The 24,358-nt window shown below is 50.5% G+C and overlaps 1 protein-coding gene across 6 annotated transcripts in view; it reads right to left on the bottom strand.

Moving 5' to 3' along the window:
• The window catches only part of MTA1 (metastasis associated 1), a 219,230-nt gene that overhangs the window by 100,697 nt on the left and 94,175 nt on the right, over positions 1–24,358 (bottom strand). For all 6 annotated transcript variants that reach the window (XM_075330605.1, XM_075330607.1, XM_075330606.1 and 3 more), the window contains exons 6-10: positions 23,085–23,202; positions 21,587–21,689; positions 16,888–16,987; positions 16,417–16,605; positions 2,252–2,326 (exon numbers count right to left, since the gene is read on the bottom strand). In XM_075330605.1, coding sequence (XP_075186720.1) covers positions 2,252–2,326; positions 16,417–16,605; positions 16,888–16,987; positions 21,587–21,689; positions 23,085–23,202 — 585 coding nt within the window. The remainder of the gene's footprint in view (positions 1–2,251; positions 2,327–16,416; positions 16,606–16,887; positions 16,988–21,586; positions 21,690–23,084; positions 23,203–24,358) is intronic.

Here is a 24,358-nt window from a genome sequence, read left to right as displayed (position 1 = left end):
GCTCAGCTGCATCCACCCACACACGGCTCAGCTGCATCCACCCACACACGGCTCAGCTGTATCCACCCACACACGGCTCAAATGCATCCACAGACTCACAGCTCAACTACACACACAGCTGCATCCACACACACACACACACACACACACACACACACACAGCTCAACTCCATCCAAACACACGGCTCAGCTGCATACACACACACACACCTCAGCTGCATCCACACACACACACACACACACAGCTCAGCTGCATCCACACACACACAGCTCAGCTGCATCCACACACACACAGCTCAGCTGCATCCACACACACACAGCTCAGCTGCATCCACACACACACAGCTCAGCTGCATCCACACACAGCTCAGCTGCATCCACACACACAGCTCAGCTGCATCCACACACACAGCTCAGCTGCATCCACACACACACACAGCTCAGCTGCATCCACACACACACAGCTCAGCTGCATACACACACAGCTCAGCTGCATACACACACACCTCAGCTGCATACACACACACCTCAGCTGCATCCACACACACACACCTCAGCTGCATCCACACACACACACCTCAGCTGCATCCACACACACAGCTCTGCTGCATCCACACACACACAGCTCTGCTGCATCCACACACACACACACACAGCTCAGCTGCATCCACACACACAGCTCAGCTGCATCCACACACACACACACACAGCTCACCTGCATCCACACACACACAGCTCACCTGCATCCACACACACACAGCTCACCTGCATCCACACACAGCTCAGCTGCATCCACACACACACAGCTCAGCTGCATCCACACACACACAGCTCAGCTGCATCCACACACACACAGCTCAGCTGCATCCACACACACAGCTCAGCTGCATCCACACACACAGCTCAGCTGCATCCACACACACACACACAGCTCAGCTGCATCCACACACACACAGCTCAGCTGCATACACACACAGCTCAGCTGCATACACACACAGCTCAGCTGCATACACACACACCTCAGCTGCATCCACACACACACACCTCAGCTGCATACATACACACACCTCTGCAGCATCCACACACACAGCTCTACTGCATCCACACACACACAGCTCTGCTGCATCCACACACACACACACAGCTCAGCTGCATCCACACACACAGCTCAGCTGCATCCACACACACACACACACACACACACAGCTCACCTGCATCCACACACACACAGCTCACCTGCATCCACACACACACAGCTCACCTGCATCCACACACACACAGCTCAGCTGCATCCACACACACACTCAGCTGCATCCACACACACACTCAGCTGCATCCACACACACACACAAAGCTCAGCTGCATCCACACACACACACAGCTCTGCTGCATCCACACACACAGCTCTGCTGCATATACACACACACAGCTCTGCTGCATCCACACACAGCTCTGCTGCATCCACACACAGCTCTGCTGCATCCACACACAGCTCTGCTGCATCCACACACACACAGCTCTGCTGCATCCACACACACAGCTCAGCTGCATCCACACACACAGCTCAGCTGCATCCACACACACAGCTCAGCTGCATCCACACACAGCGCTCAGCTGCATCCACACACACAGCTCAGCTGCATCCACACACACAGCTCAGCTGCATCCACACACACACACAGCTCTGCTGCATCCACACACACACACACAGCTCTGCTGCATCCACACACACACAGCTCTGCTGCATCCACACACACACACAACTCTGCTGCATCCACACACACACAGCTCTGCTGCATCCACACACACACAGCTCTGCTGCATCCACACACATGCACACGTTTTAGCAAGATTTTTTTCTTGCTAACAAGTACATCGCATAGTCAAAAAAAAAAGAAAAGAAAAACCTGTAGATATGAGAATAGTGGAACTACAATTTGTGACTATAGAAAATGTAACCTGCTCTTATACAAGATTCAGTAAAATATTTGAACAAAGTTGAAAGACAAAACTGGCACTTTGTAGACTGAAATCTTTTAAGGCAGGACCTTCTTCTATCTTTATCTTTTTTGTATTAAGATTTTTACAGATTTTTATGTAGAGTAAAATGAAATGTCTTAAGATAGGAAAACTACATTCTATAGCTTCTCAAAATGTAGCCAGAAATAGAAAACCACAACCCAGAATGTCGTCATCAGTAACTGGATTTACACAATGCTAATATCAGTCAATAAATCGTTGCCTATAATACCTGTTGCACGTATCTGTCTGTTGTTTTCCACATATAATAGTATTCTATTATGCTGGTCAACGATTTCCAGGGTAACTAAAGAAAAGAAAAACCACAGTCAAGGAATTCACACAGGATGGAGACAAAATTAGCAGGTCACGAGAGAAGGGTAAGTTAACAAGTTGCATATCGGCTGCAGATTTTCTTTACAGAACATTTTGCATACTTCAGATAAACGGAAAAGATTGTCAGTCGCATAACATATTTGGAGGTAGTTTTGGAGCAGAAACTCTCCAAATTCTCTTCAAAAACAAAAAACGTCTCAAAAACTTTAGCATTTCCACTCATTTTCTGCTCCGAAAACTCTGGGATATATATCACGGAGGTGGTGTAAACCAGGATGTCTACTCTGGTACTCATAGTGCCATGAGACTTATTATGGTGTTCCAGGGACAGTTTATTATTATTATTTATTATAGCGCCATTTATTCCATGGCGCTTTACATGTGGAAAGGGTATAGATAAAAAAGAGAATTTTGTTACTTACCGTAAATTCTTTTTCTTATAGTTCCGTATTGAGAGACCCAGACCATGGGTGTTTAGCTTCTGCCTCCGGAGGACACACAAAGTACTACACTTAAAAGTGTAGCTCCTCCCTCTGAGCTTATACACCCCCTGGTAGCCAGTCCTAGCCAGTTTAGTGCAAAAGCTGAAGGAGAATAGCCACCCACAAGTAGAACCGAGTAAGAACCGGAACAACATGAGACTCTGTCCACGACAACAGCCGGTGATAACACACGGAACAAGAAAATTGCCAACAGGCAACAGTGAGGGAGCTGGGTCTCCCAATATGGAACTATAAGAAAAAGAATTTACGGTAAGTAACAAAATTCTCTTTTTCTTTATCGTTCCTTTGGGAGACCCAGACCATGGGACGTTCCAAAGCTGTCCCTGGGTGGGAATAAACAGAAAAAACTAAGAAGTAGGCGGAGCCTAACTTCACAATTGGGCGACGAGCCACATAAATCCGGAGAGCACGCACCAGATCTAGAGTATGCAGCGCTTTCTCAAAGCGATGAACAGGGGCCGGACAGAAGGAAGGCAAGGACATATCCTGGTTAAGGTGGAAGGGAGAGACCACCTTAGGAAGAAAGTCCGGGGTCGGACGGAGAACTACCTTGTCTTGGTGAAAAACCAAAAAAGGTGACTCCGAGGAGAGCGCAGCCAAATCAGAGACTCTCCTGAGAGAAGTTATGGCAACTAGAAAGGCCACCTTTTGAGAAAGACGATACAAAGAAACCTCCCTAAGAGGCTCAAAGGGGGGTTTCTGCAATACCGTGAGGACCAAGTTAAGGTCCCAGGGATCCAAGGGCCGCCGATAAGGCGGAATGATGTGAGACGCACCTTGCATGAAGGTGCGGATCTGAGCCAGCCGGGCGAGAAGCCGCTGGAACAGCACTGATAGAGATGAGACTTGTCCCTTGAGAGAGTTGAGGGACAGTCCTAGCTGCAGACCGGACTGTAAAAAAGACAGAAGGGTCGGCAACGAAAATGGCCAAGGAGAATGGCCAGAAGAGCGACACCAGGACAGGAAAATTTTCCAAGTCCTGTGATAGATCTTGACGGAGGAAGACTTACGGGCCCGAGTCATAGTGGAGATGACTTCAGGAGGAATACCAGAAGCCGTCAAAATCCAGGACTCAAGAGCCACGCCGTCAATTTGAGTGCCGCAAAATTCGGGCGGAAAAACGGACCTTGCGAGAGCAGGTCTGGACGGTCCGGAAGATGCCACGGCATCTCCACGGACAGTTGGAGCAGGTCCGGATACCAAGCTCGCCTGGGCCAGTCCGGTGCAATGAGGATGACTCGACGGCCCTCCATTCTGATCTTGCGCAGGACTCTGGGCAAGAGAGCTAGAGGGGGAAACATGTAGGACAGACGAAACTGGGACCAGTCTTGAACCAGAGCGTACGCGGCGAAGGCCTGAGGATCGTGGGAGCGAGCCACATAAACCGGAACCTTGTTGTTGTGACGGGATGCCATTAGGTCCACGTCCGGAGTGCCCCACTTGCGGCAGATTGACTGAAACACTGCCGGGTGCAGAGACCACTCGCCACCGTCCACGGATTGACGGCTGATATAATCTGCCTCCCAGTTTTCTACGCCAGGGATGTGGACTGCGGATATGGTGGACTTGGAGTCCTCCGCCCATTGAAGAATGCGTTGGACCTCCAACATTGCCAGGCGGCTGCGTGTCCCGCCTTGGTGATTGATGTAGGCAACCGCTGTCGCGTTGTCTGACTGGACTCGAATGTGCCTGCCCGCCAACAGGTGGTGAAAGGCTAGGAGAGCTAGAAGCACAGCTCTGGTTTCCAGCACATTGACTGAAAGGGCTGACTCGGACAGAGTCCAAGTGCCCTGAGCTCTGTGGTGGAGATGTACCGCTCCCCAGCCGGATACGCTGGCATCCGTGGTGAGAATCACCCAGGACGGAGCCAGGAAGGAGCGCCCTTGGGACAGGGAGAGAGGGGTCGAAGCCACCACTGAAGAGAGGTCCTGGTCCGTGGCGACAGAGCCACTAACCTCTGTAAGGAGGAAGGCCGCTTGTCCCAACAGCAGAGAATGTCCAGCTGCAGAGGACGCAGATGGAACTGGGCAAAGGGAATCGCCTCCATGGAAGCCACCATTTGACCCAGCACCTGCATCAGGCGCCTGAGGGAATAACGGCGGGGCCTCAGGAGAGACCGCTAGCCGGAGAGACTGCTGTTTGATTAAGGGCAACTTCACAAGTGCCGGCAAAGTCTCGAACTGCATCCCTAGGTACGTGAGACTCTGGGTCGGAGTCAGAGTGGATTTGGGAAGATTGACAATCCACCCGAATTGGGCTAGGGTGGCGAGAGTGAGCGAAACACTCCGCTGACAGTCTGCGCTGGATGTACCCTTGACCAGAAGGTCGTCCAGATAAGGAAGCACTGCTAACCCCTGGAGGTGCAGGACCGCAATCACTGCCGCCATGACCTTGGTGAATACCCGAGGGGCCGTGGCTAAGGCTGGTTTCACACTACGTCTTTTTAACATCCGCTGAAAACGTTTTTTTAGCGGAAGTACGGATCCTGCTTTTATAGCAAATAACGTATGCAAACGCATATGTTATTTTGCAGGATCCTGCACTGGATGTTTAGGGGCGGGCATTGGAGTCATGTGATCGGGAGTGAGGGGAACTAGACTGGGAGGAGGCTTCTGACAGCTGCAGACGCTGGTAACCAAGGTAAACATCGGCCTTGGATACCCGATATTTATTTTGGTTACGAGTGTCTGCAGCTGCTGAGCGAGAGAGAGAGAGAGAGAGAGAGAGAGAGAGACAGAGAGAGAGACAGAGAGAGAGACAGAGAGAGAGACAGAGAGAGAGACAGAGAGAGAGACAGAGAGAGAGACAGAGAGAGAGACAGAGAGAGAGACAGAGAGAGAGACAGAGAGAGAGACAGAGAGACCGAGAGAGAGAGAGAGAGAGAGAGAGACAGAGAGAGAGACAGAGAGACAGAGAGACAGAGAGACAGAGAGACAGAGAGACAGAGAGACAGAGAGAGAGAGACCCCCAAGACTGGTTCTGGGCATGCTCAGTATAAAGAAGGGAATTTTGTTACTTACCGTAAATTCCTTTTCTTCTAGCTCTTATTGGGAGACCCAGACGATTGGGGTATAGCTACTGCCCTCCGGAGGCCACACAAAGCACTACACTAAAAAGTGCAAGGCCCCTCCCCTTCTGGCTATACCCCCCCGTGGTATCACGGGTTCTCCAGTTTTAGTGCCAAAGCAAGAAGGAGGAAGCCAATAACTGGTTTAAACAAATTAACTCCGAATAACGTCGGAGAACTGAAAAACCGTTCAACATGAACAACATGTGTACCCGCAAACAACAAAAAAATCCCGAAGGACAACAGGGCGGGTGCTGGGTCTCCCAATAAGAGCTAGAAGAAAAGGAATTTACGGTAAGTAACAAAATTCCCTTCTTCTTCAGCGCTCTATTGGGAGACCCAGACGATTGGGACGTCCAAAAGCTGTCCCTGGGTGGGTAAAGAGATACCTCATGTTAGAGCTGCAAAACAGCCCTCCCCTACGGGGATGTCACTGCCGCCTGCAGGACTCTTCTACCTAAGCTGGCATCCGCCGAAGCATAGGTATGCACCTGATAATGTTTGGTGAAAGTGTGCAGACTCGACCAGGTAGCTGCCTGGCACACCTGTTGAGCCGAAGCCTGGTGTCGCAAAGCCCAGGACGCACCCACAGCTCTGGTTGAGTGGGCTTTCAGCCCTGAAGGAACCGGAAGCCCAGCAGAACGGTAGGCTTCCAGAATTGGTTCTTTGATTCATCGAGCCAGGGTGGCTTTAGAAGCCTGCGACCCCTTGCGCTGGCCAGTGACAAGGACAAAAAGTGCATCTGAACGGCGGATAGGCGCCGTGCGAGAAATATAGATTCTGAGTGCTCTCACCAGATCTAGCAAACGTAAGTCTTTCTCATACCGGTGAACCGGCTGAGGACAAAAGGAAGGCAAGGATATATCCTGATTAAGATGAAACGAGGATACGACCTTAGGGAGAAACTCCGGAATGGGGCGCAGCACTACCTTGTCCTGGTGGAACACCAGGAAGGGAGCCTTGGATGACAGAGCTGCCAGCTCAGACACTCGCCGAAGCGATGTGATCGCAACAAGAAACGCCACTTTCTGTGACAGGCGAGAAAAGGAAACGTCCTTTAGAGGCTCGAAGGGCGGCTTTTGCAGAGCAACTAGTACTCTGTTCAGATCCCATGGATCTAACGGCCGCTTGTACGGGGGCACAATATGACAGACCCCCTGTAGGAACGTGCGCACCTTAGGAAGACGTGCTAGACGCTTCTGAAAAAAACACAGATAGTGCCGAGACTTGCCCTTTAAGGGAGCTGAGCGACAAGCCCTTTTCCAACCCCGATTGCAGGAAGGAAAGAAAGGTGGGCAATGCAAATGGCCAAGGGGATACTCTCTGTGCAGAGCACCAGGATAAGAAAATCTTCCACGTTCTGTGGTAGATCTTAGCAGACGTTGACTTCCTAGCTTGTCTCATTGTGGCTACGACTCCTTGAGATAATCCTGCGGACGCTAGGATCCAGGACTCAATGGCCACACAGTCAGGTTCAGGGCCGCAGAATTCTGATGGAAAAACGGCCCTTGGGACAGTAAGTCTGGTCGGTCTGGCAGTGACCACGGTCGACCGACCGTGAGATGCCACAGATCCGGATACCACGATCTCCTCGGCCAGTCTGGGGCGACGAGTATGACGCGGCTGCAATCGGATCTGATCTTGCGTAACACTCTGGGCAAGAGTGCCAGAGGTGGGAAGACGTATGGGAGCCGGAACTGCGACCAATCTTGAACTAATGCGTCTGCCGCCAGAGCTCTTTGATCGCGCGACCTCGCCATGAATGCCGGGACCTTGTTGTTGTGCCGGGACGCCATTAGGTCGACGTCCGGCACTCCCCATCGGCGACAGATTTCCTGAAACACGTCCGGGTGAAGGGACCACTCCCCTGCGTCCATGCCCTGGCGACTGAGGAAGTCTGCTTCCCAATTTTCTACGCCTGGGATGTGAACCGCGGATATGGTGGATGCTGTGTCCTCCACCCACATTAGAATGCGCCGGACTTCTTGGAATGCTTGCCGACTGCGCGTCCCTCCTTGGTGGTTGATGTATGCCACCGCTGTGGAGTTGTCCGACTGGATTCGGATCTGCTTTCCTTCCAGCCACTGTTGGAAGGCCAGTAGGGCAAGATACACTGCCCTGATTTCCAGAACATTGATCTGAAGGGTGGACTCCTGCGGAGTCCACGTCCCCTGGGCCCTGTGGTGGAGAAACACTGCTCCCCACCCTGACAGACTCGCATCTGTCGTGGCCACTGCCCAGGATGGGGGCAGGAAGGATCTTCCCTGAGACAATGAGGTGGGAAGGAGCCACCATTGTAGAGAGTCCTTGGCCGTCTGGGAAAGAGAGACTTTCCTGTCCAGGGACGTTGACTTCCCGTCCCATTGGCGGAGAATGTCCCATTGAAGTGGGCGCAGATGAAACTGCGCAAAGGGAACTGCTTCCATGGCTGCCACCATCTTCCCGAGGAAGTGCATGAGGCGCCGTAAGGGGTGCGACTGGCCTTGAAGGAGGGATTGCACCCCTGTCTGTAGGGACCGCTGCTTGTTCAGCGGAAGCTTCACTCTCGCTGCTCGAGTATGAAACTCCATGCCAAGATACGTTAGCGACTGTGACGGTGACAGATTCGACTTTGGAAAGTTGATGATCCATCCGAACGTCTGTAGAGTCTCCAGCGTAGCATGTAGACTGAGTTGGCATGCCTCTTGAGAGGGTGCCTTGACAAGTAGATCGTCTAGGTAAGGGATCACCGAGTGTCCCTGAGAGTGCAAGACTGCTACCACCGCCGCCATGACCTTGGTGAAGACCCGGGGGGCTGTCGCCAGACCGAATGGCAGAGCTACGAACTGAAGATGGTCGTTTCCTATCACAAAACGTAGAAAACGTTGATGTTCTGTAGCAATTGGCACGTGGAGATAAGCATCTTTGATGTCTATTGAGGCAAGGAAGTCTCCTTGAGACATTGAGGCAACGACAGAGCGGAGGGTTTCCATCCGGAACCGTCTGGCGTGCACATGTTTGTTGAGCAGCTTTAGATCCAGAACAGGACGGAACGAGCCGTCCTTTTTTGGAACCACAAAGAGATTGGAGTAAAACCCTCGCCCTTGTTCCTGAGGCGGTACAGGAACCACTACTCCTTCCGCTCTTAGGGAGTCCACCGCCTGCAGCAGGGCATCTGCTCGGTCTGGATGTGGGGAGGTTCTGAAGAACCGAGCTGGAGGACGAGAACTGAACTCGATTCTGTACCCGCGAGACAAAATGTTTGTCACCCACCGGTCTTTGACCTGTGACATCCAAATGTCGGAAAAGCGGGAGAGCCTGCCCCCGACCGGAGATGCGGAGGGGGGGGGCTGGAAGTCATGAGGTAGCCGCTTTGGAAGCGGTTCCTCCATTTGCTTTCTTGGGGCGTGCGTGAGCCCGCCAGGAATCTGAGACTCTTTGCGTCCTCTGAGTCCCTTTGGACGAGGAGAATTGTGTCTTGCCCGAACCTCGAAAGGACTGAAACCTCTGCTGCCATTTTTTCTGCTGAGGTTTGCTTGATCTGGGCTGGGGTAAGGAAGAGTCTTTACCCTTGGACTGTTTAATGATGTCAGCCAATGGCTCGCCAAACAGTCTATCTCTAGATAAAGGCAAGCTGGTTAAACATTTTTTGGAACCAGCATCTGCTTTCCAGTCCTTTAACCACAAGGCTCTGCGCAAAACTACCGAATTGGCGGACGCCATTGAGGTGCGGCTGGTAGATTCTAGGACCGCATTGATAGCGTAAGACGCAAACGCAGACATCTGCGAGGTAAGGGACGCCACTTGCGGCGCCGCTGGATGTATGATAGCATCCACTTTTGCTAAACCAGCTGAAATAGCTTGGAGTGCCCATACGGCTGCGAATGCTGGAGCAAACGACGCGCCGATAGCTTCATAGACAGATTTTAACCAAAGGTCCATCTGTCTGTCATTGGCATCCTTAAGTGAAGCGCCATCCTCCACTGCAACTATGGATCTAGCTGCAAGTTTGGAAATCGGGGGGTCTACTTTTGGACACTGGGTCCAGCGCTTGACCACATCAGGGGGGAAAGGAAAACGTGTATCCTTAGAACGTTTAGAGAAACGCCTTTCTGGATGAGCGTCGTGTTTCTGGATTGACTCTCTGAAGTCAGAGTGATCCAAGAAAGCACTCAATTTACGCTTGGGATAGAGGAAACGAAACTTCTCCTGCTCTGCAGCCGCCTCCTCTGCAGAAGGAGCTGGGGGAGAAATATCCAACAGTCTATTGATGGCTGAGATAAGCTCGTTTACCATGGCGTCCCCATCCGGGGTATCCAGATTGAGAGGGGTTCCAGGATAAGACTCCTGATCACTCTCTTCAGACGCATCACAGGGAGACTGATTGCGCTGAGACCCTGAGCAGTGTGATGACGTTGAGGGTCTTTCCCAGCGAGCTCGCTTAGGGTGGCTGGGGCTATCATCTGAGTCATAATACTCAGCCTGGGAAGCCGGGGACCCCCTTGCAGTCTGGATTAATTCCAACTGAGGGGGATTAGAGGACAGAGACCTCGCCGTGTCCATAGACTGAGCCCCAGTCATGGATTGCAAAGTTTCAAGGATTTTTGCCATAGTCACAGACATTCCATCAGCAAAAACTGCAAAGTCTGTCCCTGACACCGGGGCAGGACTTACAAGCGTCTCAGCCTGGGTCACTACCCCTCCGGACTCCGGCTGGCGAAGCAGCACCGGATCTGAGCATTGCACACAATGGGGGTCTTTGGAACCTGCTGGTAGAGCAGCCCCACATGCAGCACACGCAGTGTACACAGCCCTAGCCTTGGCAGCCTTGCGTTTTGTGGATGACATGTTGCTGCCTCCTCAGAGCGATCTGGGGTATCCAGCCAGGAAGCGACCTCACAGTGCAAGAAATAAATAAATATATATATCTGGTGACACAGTACACCAATGCACACTGAGGCACTAGAGGGGCCAGCTGAAAAGCCGCTTACCGCCCGCTTAAGAGCGGGTGTGTGGTCGCCAAAAGCCCCCTAGTCCAGGTCTCCCAGAGCCTTGCGTCCTTCCTCCAGCCAGACTGCATGTAATGGCTGCCGGCGTCCTGGGAGAGGAGGGGGGGCGGGCCCTGGGCGTTCCTGGCTAAGAGCGGGAAGCCTGCTTCCCTCTGTGCCTAGTGAGAGGGCTGGAGCATGTAAATCAGGCTCCAGCCCTCGTCGCTGCTGCGAAACAGCGTCTCTCCCCTACCCTGATTGACAGGGTGGGGGCGGGAACGAAGCGGAGCTAGGCCGCAAAAGCCGGGGACTGGATTTATAAACGCCGCCGCCGTAAAAGCGCGGTCGGCGTGTCCCCGGCGCACTACAAGTCACAGCAGCGCCGCCGGTCCAGTGGGGGTCGGCGCTGCGTTCCCACAACACAAAAGTCCCCCAGTAAACTGCAGGAACACCAACTCAATCGTTACGGTCCCCGGCGCACTACAACACCCAGCCAGCCCGGAGTGTGTCTGTGCCTGCCGGGGACACAGAGTACCTGTATGATGCAGGGCCATGTCCCTGATTGTACTCCTGCTCCGTATCCATCAGGTGCTATGGGTCTGTGGATGGAGCCCGGCGTCAGAGCTTAGAGGCCGGCAGGATCCCACTTCCACAGAGCCCTACAAGGGGATGTGGAAGGAAAACAGCATGTGGGGCTCCAGCCCCTGTACCAGCAATAGGTACCTCAACCTTACAACACCATCCACGGGTGAGACGGGAGCATGCTGGGGGCCCTATATGGGCCCTCTTTTCTTCCATCCGAAATAGTCAGCAGCTACTGCTGACTAAAATCTGTGGAGCCATGCGTGGATGTCTGACCTCCTTCGCACAAAGCTTGAAAACTGGAGAACCCGTGATACCACGGGGGGGTATAGCCAGAAGGGGAGGGGCCTTGCACTTTTTAGTGTAGTGCTTTGTGTGGCCTCCGGAGGGCAGTAGCTATACCCCAATCGTCTGGGTCTCCCAATAGAGCGCTGAAGAAAGCAGGATCCTGTCTATGAGCATGCAGCGTTCACCTGCGTTTGCGTGCGTTATAGTCAGGATCCAGCAATTTGAAGTATTTGGACGGAGCTCAAAAACGCTACATGTTGCGTTTTTGAAACATGTCAAAATAACGCAAAAGAACGGATCCTGCGTCTAACGGACGCAAACGCATGCAAACGCAGGTGGACGCGAGTCCATTGAAAATGCATTGCAGTGAAAACGGATTTGCACAGGATCCGTAATTCGGTTAAAAAAACGTTTTTAACGGATGTTAAAAAGACGTAGTGTGAAACCAGCCTAACCCGAAGGGGAGAGCCACGAATTGGAAATGATCCTCTCCTATCGCAAAACGTAACCAACGCTGATGTGACACTGCGATTGGCACATGTAGATAGGCATCTCTGATGTCGATGGACGCCAGGAACTCCCCTTGGGTCATAGAGGCAATGACTGATCGCAGAGACTCCATGCGAAAATGCCGCACCCGGACATGCTTGTTGAGAAGCTTGAGATGCAGGATGGGGCGGAAGGTACCGTCCTTTTTTGGAACTAGGAAGAGATTTGAGTAAAAACCTCTGAACCGTTCCTGAGCGGGAACTGGGACAATCACTCCGTTTGCCTGCAAGGACGCCACGGCCTGCGAGAAGGCGGCGGCCTTGGAGCAGGGGGGAGTTGAGAGAAAAAATCTGTTTGGAGGGCTGGAAGAGAATTCTATCCTGTAGCCGTGAGATATAATGTCTCTCACCCACTGATCGGAGACCTGCTTTAACCAAGCGTCGCCAAAGTGGGAGAGCCTGCCACCGACTAAGGACGTGGCTGGAGCGGGCCGAGAGTCATGAGGAAGCTGCCTTAGTGGCAGAACCTCCTGCGGTCTTCTGCGGACGCGCTTTTGGGCGCCAGTTGGATTTCTGATCCTTGGCTGAGTTAGCGGACGAGGCGGAAGGCTTAGAGGATGACCAGTTGGAGGAACGAAAGGAACGAAACCTCGATTGATTCCTACCCTGGGCGGGTTTCCTGGTCTTAGTTTGTGGCATGGAAGTACTCTTCCCGCCAGTAGCTTCTCTAATGATTTCATCCAGCTGTTCACCAAACAGCCGTGAACCAGCAAAAGGGAGCCCAGCAAGAAACTTCTTGGACGAAGCATCTGCCTTCCACTCTCGAAGCCACAAAATCCTGCGGATAACAAGAGAATTAGCTGAAGCCACCGCAGTGCGGTGAGCAGCCTCTAGCATGGCAGACATGGCATAAGATGAAAAGGCTGAAGCCTGAGCAGTTAAGGTAACCATCTCAGGCATAGATTCCTTGGTGAGGGAATGCATCTCCTCTAGAGAAGCAGAGATGGCTTTGAGAGCCCACACTGCTGCAAAAGTCGGGGAAAACGCGGCCCCTGCAGCTTCGTACACAGATTTGGCCAGAAGGTCAATCTGATGGTCAGTGGAATCCTTAAGTGAGGTGCCGTCAGCCACCGACACAACGGTCCGGGCTGATAGCCTAGACACCGGAGGGTCTACCTTTGGGGAGTGAGACCACTCCTTGACCACCTCAGGTGGAAATGGAAACCGGTCATCAGAACCACGCTTTGGAAAGCGTTTGTCAGGGCAGGCCCTGGGTTTGGTCACAGCGGTCTGAAAATTAGAGTGGTTAAAGAACACACTCTTCACTCTCTTAGGCGAGGTAAACTGATGTTTTTCTGCCAAAGAGAGTTGCTCCTCTGATACTGGCGGATTGAGATCCAGCACAGAATTAATAGAAGCAATCATATCACTAAGATCTGAGTCACCATCAGAGAAATCGATGGGATACATAGCCTCCGAGCCCCCAGTGAGAGCATCCTCCTCATCTTGAGAGTCAGCTCTTGAGACAGAGCCGTGGGATGGGGAGGGGGAGGAAACCCTGCACCTTCTCTTAGAAGGACGGGGTCTGGGATCAGATGATGAATCCTCTGTGAGCTCTGATGGACGGAGGTCAGAGGATCGGAGTCCTCTGTCAAGAGTATTAGAGGCACCCTGAGAGGGGGTCTGATGCATATTCATCAAAGTCCTGGACAAAAGTCCCATGGACTCAGCAAATGACTGGGATATGGACCTAGAAAAGGACTCTACCCAGGCCGGGGGTTCAATCACAGGTGCAGCAGCAGCCTGAGAGACCACTGGGGGTGAGACTCCAGGCTGTGGCACCGCCAAGTTAGAGCAACCATCACAGTGTGGATAAATGCTCGGCTCAGGCAGCAGGAGCTTACATGCAGTGCATGCAGAATAAAGCTTTGGAGCCTTGCTCCTTGTGTGAGACATGCTGCTGGAGTGGGGGCTTTGCAGAGAATGAACCCCAGGGAGAATATACAGAGGTCCACAACCGGAGACCGGCTGTGGCTTACCAGACCGCTGAGCGCGGTGTTGTGTGCCCTCCAGATCCCGAAGCCCGGTCCCCCAGAGCGCAGCACCTCAGCAGAGATGCAGAATGCAGGATGTCCCAGAGCAGAGTGAACTCTGCCTGAGAAATGGAGGGGGCGGGACTAGGGGCGCTCCTATAAAAGAGCGGGAACTGGAGGGCTATAGACACCTGCTGGGAAGGAGGGACGCCCCAGCAGTGGGGAGTGTCCCTCCCCTGTGTAGAACGGCCGCCGGGAGGAGCCGAACCTGTCCCTCTGCATGAGTGACATGCGAAGGCAGGAAAACGAAACTAGGCCTCCGGCGAAGCTGGGGCCTAAATTTAAGCGGCGAGGCCGACAAGCGGGCACCATCGGCGCGGTTCTCAGGCAAAAGCTGGAGAACCCGCCGGAAAAGTTAAAAACAATCACATACAGCATACTCTCCCCTTACAATAAAGAACCGGGACCTCCAACATAAACGTCTCAGGTACTTAGCTGCTGAGACGCAGGGCCATGTCCCTGGGGATGAGTGCTCCGGTCCAACAGAATCCTCAAGGGGCTGTGGATGGAGACCGGACTCCTGCCAGGCATGGAGACCGTGCTGGCTCCCACTTCAAGCCAGAGCCCAGAAGGGATGGTGAAGGAGCGCGGCATGTAAGGCTTCAGCCTTGTAAATCAACCTTAACAACACCGCCGACACAGTGGGGTGAGAAGGGACATGCCGGGAGTCCAGACATGGACCCGCTTTTCTTAAAACTCTTTCCAAAAGTCAAACAATCAGATGAGAATGCATGTGTGGATGAATGACCTCCTGAACACAAAGCGATAAACTGTCTAGGACTGGCTACCAGGAGGTGTATAAGCTCAGAGGGAGGAGCTACACTTTTAAGTGTAGTACTTTGTGTGTCCTCCGGAGGCAGAAGCTAAACACCCATGGTCTGGGTCTCCCAAAGGAACGATAAAGAAAACAAGTACAACAATCATAAACAAAACAAGGCACAGATTGGCACAGGTGGAGCGAGGACCCTGCCCGAGAGGGCTCACATTCTACAAGGGATGGGTGAGGATACAGTAGGGGAGGGTAGAGATGGTAATGCTGCGCTATATCAAACTGAGGGTTACTGCAGGTTGTAGGCTTGTTGGAAGAGGTGGGCTTTCACTTTCCTTTTGAAGCTGGTCAACGTAGTGGAGAGTGTGATATGTTGTGGCAGAGTATTCCAGAGTATGGGGGACACACGGGAGAAATCTTGGAAGCCACGGTGGGTAGAGGAGATGAGATTGAAGTAGAGAAGGAGATCTTGTGAGGATCGAAGGTTATGTGTGGATAAGTACCGGGAAACTGGGACACAGATGTAGGGAGGAGACAGGTTGTGGATGGCTTTGTAGGTCATGGTTAGGGTTTTGAACTGGATTCGTTGAGCAATGGGAAGCTAGTGAAGGAAATGTCAGAGAGGAGAGGTGTGAGAGTAGCGGGGACAGAGGTAGATTAGTCGGGCAGCATAGTTTATACCAGATTGTAGGGGTGCGAGACAGTTCGAAGGGAAGCCAGAGAGAAGGAGGTTGCAATAGTCCAGGCGGGAGACAATAAGAGCATGCACTAGTTTTTATGGATAGCTGGAGACGGTTGGGTCTGGCTATCCACATACCTCCGCCCATGGATGTGTCTCATGTGTCAAAATGGAGACTGATTGTTTAACATATGGTCATTGGGGGGAGGGAGGGGGTCTGAGTTGTCTCCAGGAAGTAATCATCAGAAGAAGGATTCGCTTGTCTTGCCCAGGACAGTGTGTAGAGGTTGTAATGCCCCCGGAAAGAATCCTCAGAGAAGAAAGGGTTCACTTCTTTCGAATTGGGTTAGAGTGTGGAGGGTTATGATACCTCCAGAAGGAATCATCTGAGAAGAGAGGGTTCACTTCTTCAGACTTGGGTCAGAGTGTGGAGGTTTGTGAACACTCCAGAAGGAACCCCTGGAAAGGGGTGTGTGTACTGACTGGGGTCAGTGAGTGGAAGCTGAGATGACTCCACTGTAATACTTCTGCAGGGAGAAGTTGTATCCGAGCCGGTGTGGGCATACCGCAGATAAAAACAGACTGAAAATCATGTGAAGGTTGCAACTTAAAACTCTTAACTTACAAAGTCCTGCTGGATATCTGTAAAATCCTTGCCATACTTCTCCAAAGCTTCTTCGAAAAGATTGGCTTCTGAAGCGGACCACTCCTCCATCTCATCTCTGCAGAGGACAGGACCTCCTTGTGGTACGAGTGCAGAAATGGCTTTAGATATATCATAGGAGTTTTTGTGTAATGTGTCCATAGCATGAAACTGGAAATAAAATGATATGTAGAAATAGTGAAAGACTGTTCTCTACTTTATCAGTTACTCCAACAACAACAAAAAACCCTTTGCATTATTATAGAAACACACAAAAAGTTTCTTATTGGTGGAAGCAAGGCCAGAAGGGATCTGCTTTGCGTTGCTCTCTTCCAACAAAGAAGACGGGGACTTTATCTATTGAGCCCACTGGCTAAGTGGCACCTGAACTCCCACCAATCAAAACTTTTGACATGTCAAAAGTTTTTTTATTTTTAAATTCTTCTTCCTTACCAATGTGATGTCTCTGGACGCTGCAGCTGCACTCATATGAAGGCTAGGTTGCCGAACCGAACTGCTACAGTCTAATGCGCGTGCAAATGTCCCTACAGATCTGGAGAAGGGGAACAAAAGAAAATGCTCCTGCTAATTTTCTAAATTATATAAAACTAATATAGATATAAAAATATCACTCCACGATTGAAGACAGCCTCATGTCAGAAAGACATTTACTTGTTCCTATATAATGAACAGTCGATAGCAAAAAAATTAAAAAAAATGCTGGAAGAAAACTGTACTATATCATAGGCAGAACTTTTCAGATCCATCTTTTGCTGTAAGCATCTCTCATGTTCAGCATTTGGGGTACAACATAACCCTTGACTGCACCTACTATATAGAATCTTTTCGCATAAAAGAGGATTTTGGCTACTCACCATAGAATCCCTTGCTGCAAACCCTCATTGTGGAACACAGGAAACCATGGGTGTATTCTGCTACAATTAGGAGACTAACACTAGGCAATAGAAACGTTAGCTCCTCCTCAGCAGGGTATACCCACTAACTGGCACAAAGCTTATCAGTTAGTGAGAAAACAGTAAGAGAAGTAACAGTAAGCAAAAATATAGCTGAAAACACAGTTGAAGGCAACTGAGTTTATACAAGGTTCAGGTGCTGTACCCCGAACGAAGACTCTGAGAAAGAGATTTTACGGCGAGCACCCAAAATCCTCTTTTCTCTTTAGCTTCATTGTGGGGACACAGGAGACCCTGGGACATCCAAAAGCAGCTCCAAAGGTAGGTTAAGGTGCAAGAATAATGCCCAGATCAGGCCAAGGTCCGGGCTACTTCCTCCTGAAGCTCGCATCTGCCGGGGCATAGCAGTGCACTCGGTACTCGGTAGAACTTGCACATCTGCAACAAGGAAGCTTGATGCTGAATTGCCAGAAACCTCCATCACACCCGTGGAGTGAGCCTGGACCCCCGATGGGGGGCCAGTCCTTTACCCGCTATGTTTGTAAAATGGCAGACCAGATTCACTGAGCAATAGTGGCCTTGGAGTCAGGGAGTCCTCTGGGACGGCCTTCCGGAATCACGAACAAGGAGTTAGAACATGTGAACGGCACTGTCTGGAAAGGTAGAGACGCAATGCTCTGACAAGATCCAACTTGTGGAGAAATTTTTCCAGAGGAAGAGTCAGGGACGGACGGAATGATACAAGGATGGAAGAATAAGGTCTTTGTTGAGGTGAAAGGAAAGAAGAAACCGGAAGTAGAACAACCTTTTGCTGATGGAGGACCAGGAAGGGAAAGCGAAAGGAGAGAGCAACCAGCTCTGAACCGTGCATTATGGCAGAGATTGCCAACAGAAAAGAAACATACCAGGAGAGGAAAGCGAGGGGGGCGTCTTGAATGTGTTAAAAAGGGGCATCCAAGAGAATATTGATTACTTCTGCATATCATGCTCTCCTGGCCTGGTTTGGAACTATGAGGATGGCCAGTACTCCTTCCATCTTGATTTTCTTGACGAGTCTGGGTATCACGAGTAAAGATGGAAACAGGTGTGGCAGGATGAACTGAGACAGCGGAAACACAAAGGCGTTGGAGCAGAGCACTGGGGGATTGCAAAACATGGAGATCAATTGGGAAACTTTCCTGTTCATAATGGATGCCATCAAGTAGACATTGGGTGTACCCCAGCAATAAAGGAGAACTAGGTGGAGGGGACAAGTGTGGAATTGTGCAAAGGTGACGGCTTCCATTGCAGAGACCATCTAGCCCAGCACGCTCATGCAATGCTAGAGAGGGCAGGATGAACAGCATCTGAGGGAGCGAATCCTGAGAACAGGGCAGAAACCTTTTCTTCCGAAGGAAAACTCTCCTGCATGCTATATTGAACAGCATGCCCAGGAAAACTAGATGTTTGGCCAGGATCAGAGACAACTTTGACTTGTTGACTATCCAGCCCAGTCGGGACAGTGTGTAGAGAGTAATCCAAAGACACTCGCAACAGGCTAGATGGCAAGAGGCCTTGAACAGAATTCTCCAGGTAAGGGAAGACCATAATCCCTCTAGGACATAAAATGGCCAGGACCTTCATGAAGACTCTGGGAGCAAAGGCCTGCTAGAAGGGGAGAGCCGTAAACTGGAAGAGACGATTTTGTACTGTGAAACGAAGAAATCTTTGAAGAGCAGATCGGGATGTGAAGATAGGAGTCATGGATGTCCACAAAGCAGAACTCTTGTGGTGAGATGAAAACTATCTTAAAACTGGAGGATACGCTCTCTCTGATCGACGGAGAGCTAGGCATCCTGGAAAAGATGACGCCCGGCCACCCTGAGAGGACTCTCAGGTGAGAGTACCCAGTCATGTGGAGGAAAATCTGTTGGACCACGAACAAAAACACTTGCTTTGGCGTCTGCCAGAACAGAGATGGCTTTTTCTCCTGTTTGACAGAAGACAGGTCGTGACAGTTGGAGGGTCCCATGGATGAGAACCAATGAAAGAAAGAAACCAAAGTGTGTCATGCATCTCCATGCTGGAGAACGCTTGGTTTTGAGCTGGGGAGGAGATGTGCTCTCTCTGCCAGTGGCATCAGAAGTGATCTAATCCAACAGGTTCTAAAGAGGCGTGAGCTGTGAAGGGAAGCCGCATCTGTGATCCAGGCTTTGTGACCCTGCGCATGGCCATAATGTTGCTGGACACCAGTTCGGAGCAGACATCTACGTCGAGAGATACGAAGAGAATAATTCCCAGCATGGGAGATCTGGCCTGTCAGGTCCACCAATTCGTCAGAGGGAGCACCAGAGAGGTTCCCCTGTCGAAGAAGCTTCCCTCAGGCAAAGACTGATTTCGAGACACAGGTGGTGGCAAGAACCTGGAAGAGAGATGCACCAATGGCCTCAAGGCAGATATGGCCAGAGATTCGATGCGCCTGTCAATTGGATTCTTTAAAGAGGCACCACCTGGGAGCAGGAGAATCGTGTTGGTGGCTAGTGGTGATGCCGGATGGTCCACGACTGTGGACTCTTTCCAAATCTTGAGGAGGTTAGAGGGGAAAGGATACAGGATATCCGTTTGTCTCCTTGTCTAAAAACGCCTTTCCGGATGCTCACACTTCTTGGTAAAAATGCTGGTGAACTCTTTGTGGTTGGAAAAACCGTGAAGGCGGCGCTTTGTCCTTTTTGAAAGAAATGATCAGCAAACCGAACCTAGACATGAAGGGATCAGGCTTTTCATCATCTCCTGCCTCAAGCTTGGAGGCCTGGAGACAGAATCTAACTCTGAGCATCTTTCTGAGCCCTGCAGGGACAGTGTTCTGGTGACAAGGAGTGTGAAGCAAAGGCCAACCTGGAGGATGCAGATGGAGAAGGAGATCCGAAAGAGGAGCTAGTGTACACCCGCTTTTTGGATCCTATATGAGATCTGATAAGCTCCAAGGAGCGGTCTGTGCACCGAAGGTGGCTGGTGGATTAGGTAGACTGCCTATGACCGAAACCAGGGTTTGGGGCACCTTGGTTAGGTCAGACATGGACTGCGACAGAGCAGCAGCTCGTACAAGAGGAGGGGGTGGTTCCTAGGGAGCCTGTATGTAGTACTGCAGATAGCCTAGCCTTGACCTGAGGACAGTTTTTATTACAGGAAGAGTAGGTAAAGTGTTGGCTGATAGGATAAGTGTGGGAGGGAGTCTCCCTATGATTAGGCAAAGGGAGTACTAGGGGGGAGGGACCCCACAGAGAAGTGCTAAAAAGCTTGTGTGCCACAAAGGCAGAGCCTACACGGTTCCTGAGGGCTGAAAGAGTGATCCAGAGTCAATCCAGGAGCAGGTGACGACAGGTGAGGTGATCTGGTGGCTGTTACAAAAGATAGCGTCAGCCTGAAAAGGGGGCGGCGTTTGGGGTTTTTATTGCTTGCCTGTGATTGGCTGACAGCATGAAGCGCAGTGATAGGCCAGAAAAAAAGGGAGCCCTGATTGGCCACGAGCAGTCGGTGGAGTTGGGAAAAAGCACGCAGGAAGTGTGGCCTGTAAGGAGTCGGCGAAGCCAGGGCCTAAATTTGTGGGGGAAACTAACGGAACTCTCCACAGCTTCCTACAACAGTCGCTTTGGATAATGAAGGACTACTACACTGTCCTCGCTGGGGAAAACCTGTCCAGACGATCCAGATTAGTTACTCGCAAAATGGAAAACAGTCCTCAAGGGTTAAAAGGAGGGAGTCTCAGGGGATGGATCCATCTTTTTCCCGATGCCTTCTTGCTATGAAGGACGGGTGGGCTGGCGATTGATAGTGAGGACTGTCCAGGTAGCCAGCCCAAGACCCTCTTGATGTGTTAGAAGGATAAGGGCATGTAGGGAACACCAGAGAGGGTACAATATGGATCAGACCGCATCGTTCCCCAGGTCTCCAGGTGGGGGGACAGAGTGAGCAGTAACACTTTGTTGTCAGTAGTCACAAGCTGTATCTCAAGAACAAATGTGGAAAGTTTAATGACACAGCACATTTTAGGTATAAATGGGTCTGGAAGCAGACCTGTGTCTGCCTCCTACTGACACTAAGCTATAACTGATTAGCTTCATGCCAGTTAGCGGTGTCCCCTTCGTCCTACTCCAAAAGTAAGACATTAGCAGCAACAAGACTATCACAAGCTGAACTGAAAATATGAAGGATGTAAAACATTGGGCAATTTACAGAAAATGCTTTTTGACTTTTCTTACCGTGCGACTACTAAAAACTGATCAATCTGTTTATCCGTAAGTGGGTTGCTTGCCTCCCAAACTTTTGTCTCAAGAAAAGCTTGGTCTCTACCATCTTCTACACCTTTGGAAAATAAAAGAATTAAGAAAAAAAAAAAACAAGAAAAACAAAACACCTTACTATAAGGCGATGTTCACACACAGACTAAAACACTGCATTTGTGTCTCACAGCTGGTGGGAAACAGTCAAGAATAGGATGGGCGATCATTGATCTGCAAATTAAGTTTCCCAACAATCCTAAAGACAGATCCCTGCAAATCCCCGTTTAAATGGGGCAATGATGGCACATGCATTTAACCCTTACATTTACTACGTATGAAACCACTGAGTACAGAGCTCGAATAATGCCAACTTTATTTACTTTCACTTACAGGTTTAATCATTGGGGGTGTCTCATAGAAGCCTGCAATGATTAACATAGGACTTAGTGGCAGCTATGGGATGCCATTAACTCCTTATTACCCAGATTGCCACCGCACCAGGGCAATTCTGGATGAGCTGGGTAGAGCCCCGGGACTGTTGCATCTAATCGATGCGGCAATTCCGGGCGGCTGCTGGCTGATATTTTTAGGCTGGGGGGCTCCCCATCCTGAGAATACCAGCCTTCAGCCGTGTGGCTTTATCTTGGCTGGTTTCAAAATTGGGGGGACTGCACGCCGTTTTTTTTTAATTATTTATTTTACTGCACTAAATAGACCCACCCCCCGGCGGCTGTGATTGGTTGCCGTAAGACAGCTGGCACTCAGCATGGGGGCACGTCTGAATGCAACCAATCATAGGCGCCGGTGGGCAGGGGAAGCAGTGAATACGAGATGGAAATAATGAGCGGCCGGCATTTTCAAAAGCTGGAGAAGCCGCCTCAGTGTGACAGCCATGCAGCGCCGCGCCGGTGATCGGTCAGTGATCGGTGAGTAAGAGAGGGGGAGAGGGATAGACTGACAGAGAGAGAGAGAGACTGACCGACAGGGAGACAGGGAGGCCGACAGACAGACAGAGAGAGAGACCAACATTGCAACCAAAACGCACAAAAGAAGTGACATGTTGCTTTTTAGAATGCAGCGTCTTGGCAGCAGCCGAACCGCTGCGTTCTAAAACGCAACGTGCGGATGGAATTTGCACAATCTTCATAGATTGTGCTGGGGACGCAGGGCGCATGCTTTTACGCTGCAGTGCAGAATGCAGCGTAATAGCATGATAACACGCAACGTGCGCACATAGCCTAAGAGCTTATTTTTTGTGGGCCGAGTTGTACTTTTATATGAAACCGAGTTGTACCATATAGTGTACTAGATCTAAAGGGTGAGATGTAAATTGCAGCAGATGAATTAACAACAGACATGTATCTGGCCACTGAATAAATACCAGCTACAACAAAACAGACACCACATAGGGCAACATGAAAAATTTACTACACCCACAAATATTCACAGGCATTGTGCCATCAAAAGTAATGATTACCTTCTTCGAGCAGATCTGTGACGTCAGCTTGGTATCTGTTGCCCACACGTATTTCTCCTTTGTCGGCCAGCAGTGTCTTCTGCTGGGGATCATACACTAAGGAGTAAAAGAAGAAATCCTAGAAGCAGAAAAAAAACAAAAAAAAATTAATGAAAGAAAAAAAACAAAAACGAAAAACCCCAAAAACAAACAAAAAAAAAAAACAAAAGCTTTTCGAGTTGCTACTCCTATAGTGACAAGGAGTGTCCTGGCACACAAAGGGCATGGGCAGAGGTGGTTTACACTACACAGCTCCGGTGCCAAGACTAAGGAGAATGGCAAGCCTGAGCACACAGTATACAAAGCAACAACATAGGTAGGCATACAAAACATGTCATATTTACTGCCTCATACATAAACATTATTATATATATTATATATGTATACACTACTCACAAAAAGTTAGGGCTATTTGGTTTTCGGGTGAAATTTCAGGATGATCCTAAAAATGTCCTCTAACCTTTTCAAGTGAGCTTAACGTGACCTGCTGTAAACGTTTGGATGCTCATGTCCAACTGTTCAATGTTTCGGTAACTTACTGAGCTCATTGGCAAAATTCAAAACAAGTGTTTGAGCCATGAATCATCCAATAAATTTCGAGTTCAGTTAGAATTGGTATTAAACCGTCCTCCTCATCATATTGTTCACATTTTGACATCATGCGACTAAGATGACACATTGCCATTATGAGGCTTCAAGCAGGATGTTCTCAGACAGAAGTGGCCACTGAGCTTAGAGTGTCACCAGCAGGTTGTACAGAGACACAGAGAGACTGGAAGAGTCACAGAAAGGCAGAGGAGTGGACATCTTTTGGCCACACTCCTGAGGACCACTTGATTGTGAACAATGCCCTGTGAAATCGATGAATGCACACAACTTCAGGAACATTTAAGGGAGGCGAGAGGCTCCCAAAGAGTCACGTCAGACAATTCATAACCACACCACCAGGCACAGGAGTCATCATTTACGCTGGACAAGGGACCAGTGGCCTCAGTGCTGTTCACTGATGAAAGTCGATTCAATCTGAGCAATGATGGCCACCAATGATGCTGGAGACGTCAAAGAGAGCGCTGTGCATCAGCCACTGCTGTCACCAGATGAGCATTTGGTGGTGGTGGTGTTACAGTGTGGGCCGGTGTGTCTACACTTTGTGAATGGCCCCTGCTACTTTAACCCCTTAACGACCCATGACGTACTGGGTACGTCATGGATCGTGTGCCGTTAATCCCCGCCCC

The sequence above is a fragment of the Anomaloglossus baeobatrachus genome, chromosome 12 (assembly GCF_048569485.1).
Source record: "Anomaloglossus baeobatrachus isolate aAnoBae1 chromosome 12, aAnoBae1.hap1, whole genome shotgun sequence".
Classification (NCBI taxonomy): domain Eukaryota; kingdom Metazoa; phylum Chordata; class Amphibia; order Anura; family Aromobatidae; genus Anomaloglossus; species Anomaloglossus baeobatrachus.
The sequence above is the reverse complement of the archived record's forward strand: the minus strand, read 5'-3'. Positions and strand labels throughout refer to the sequence as shown.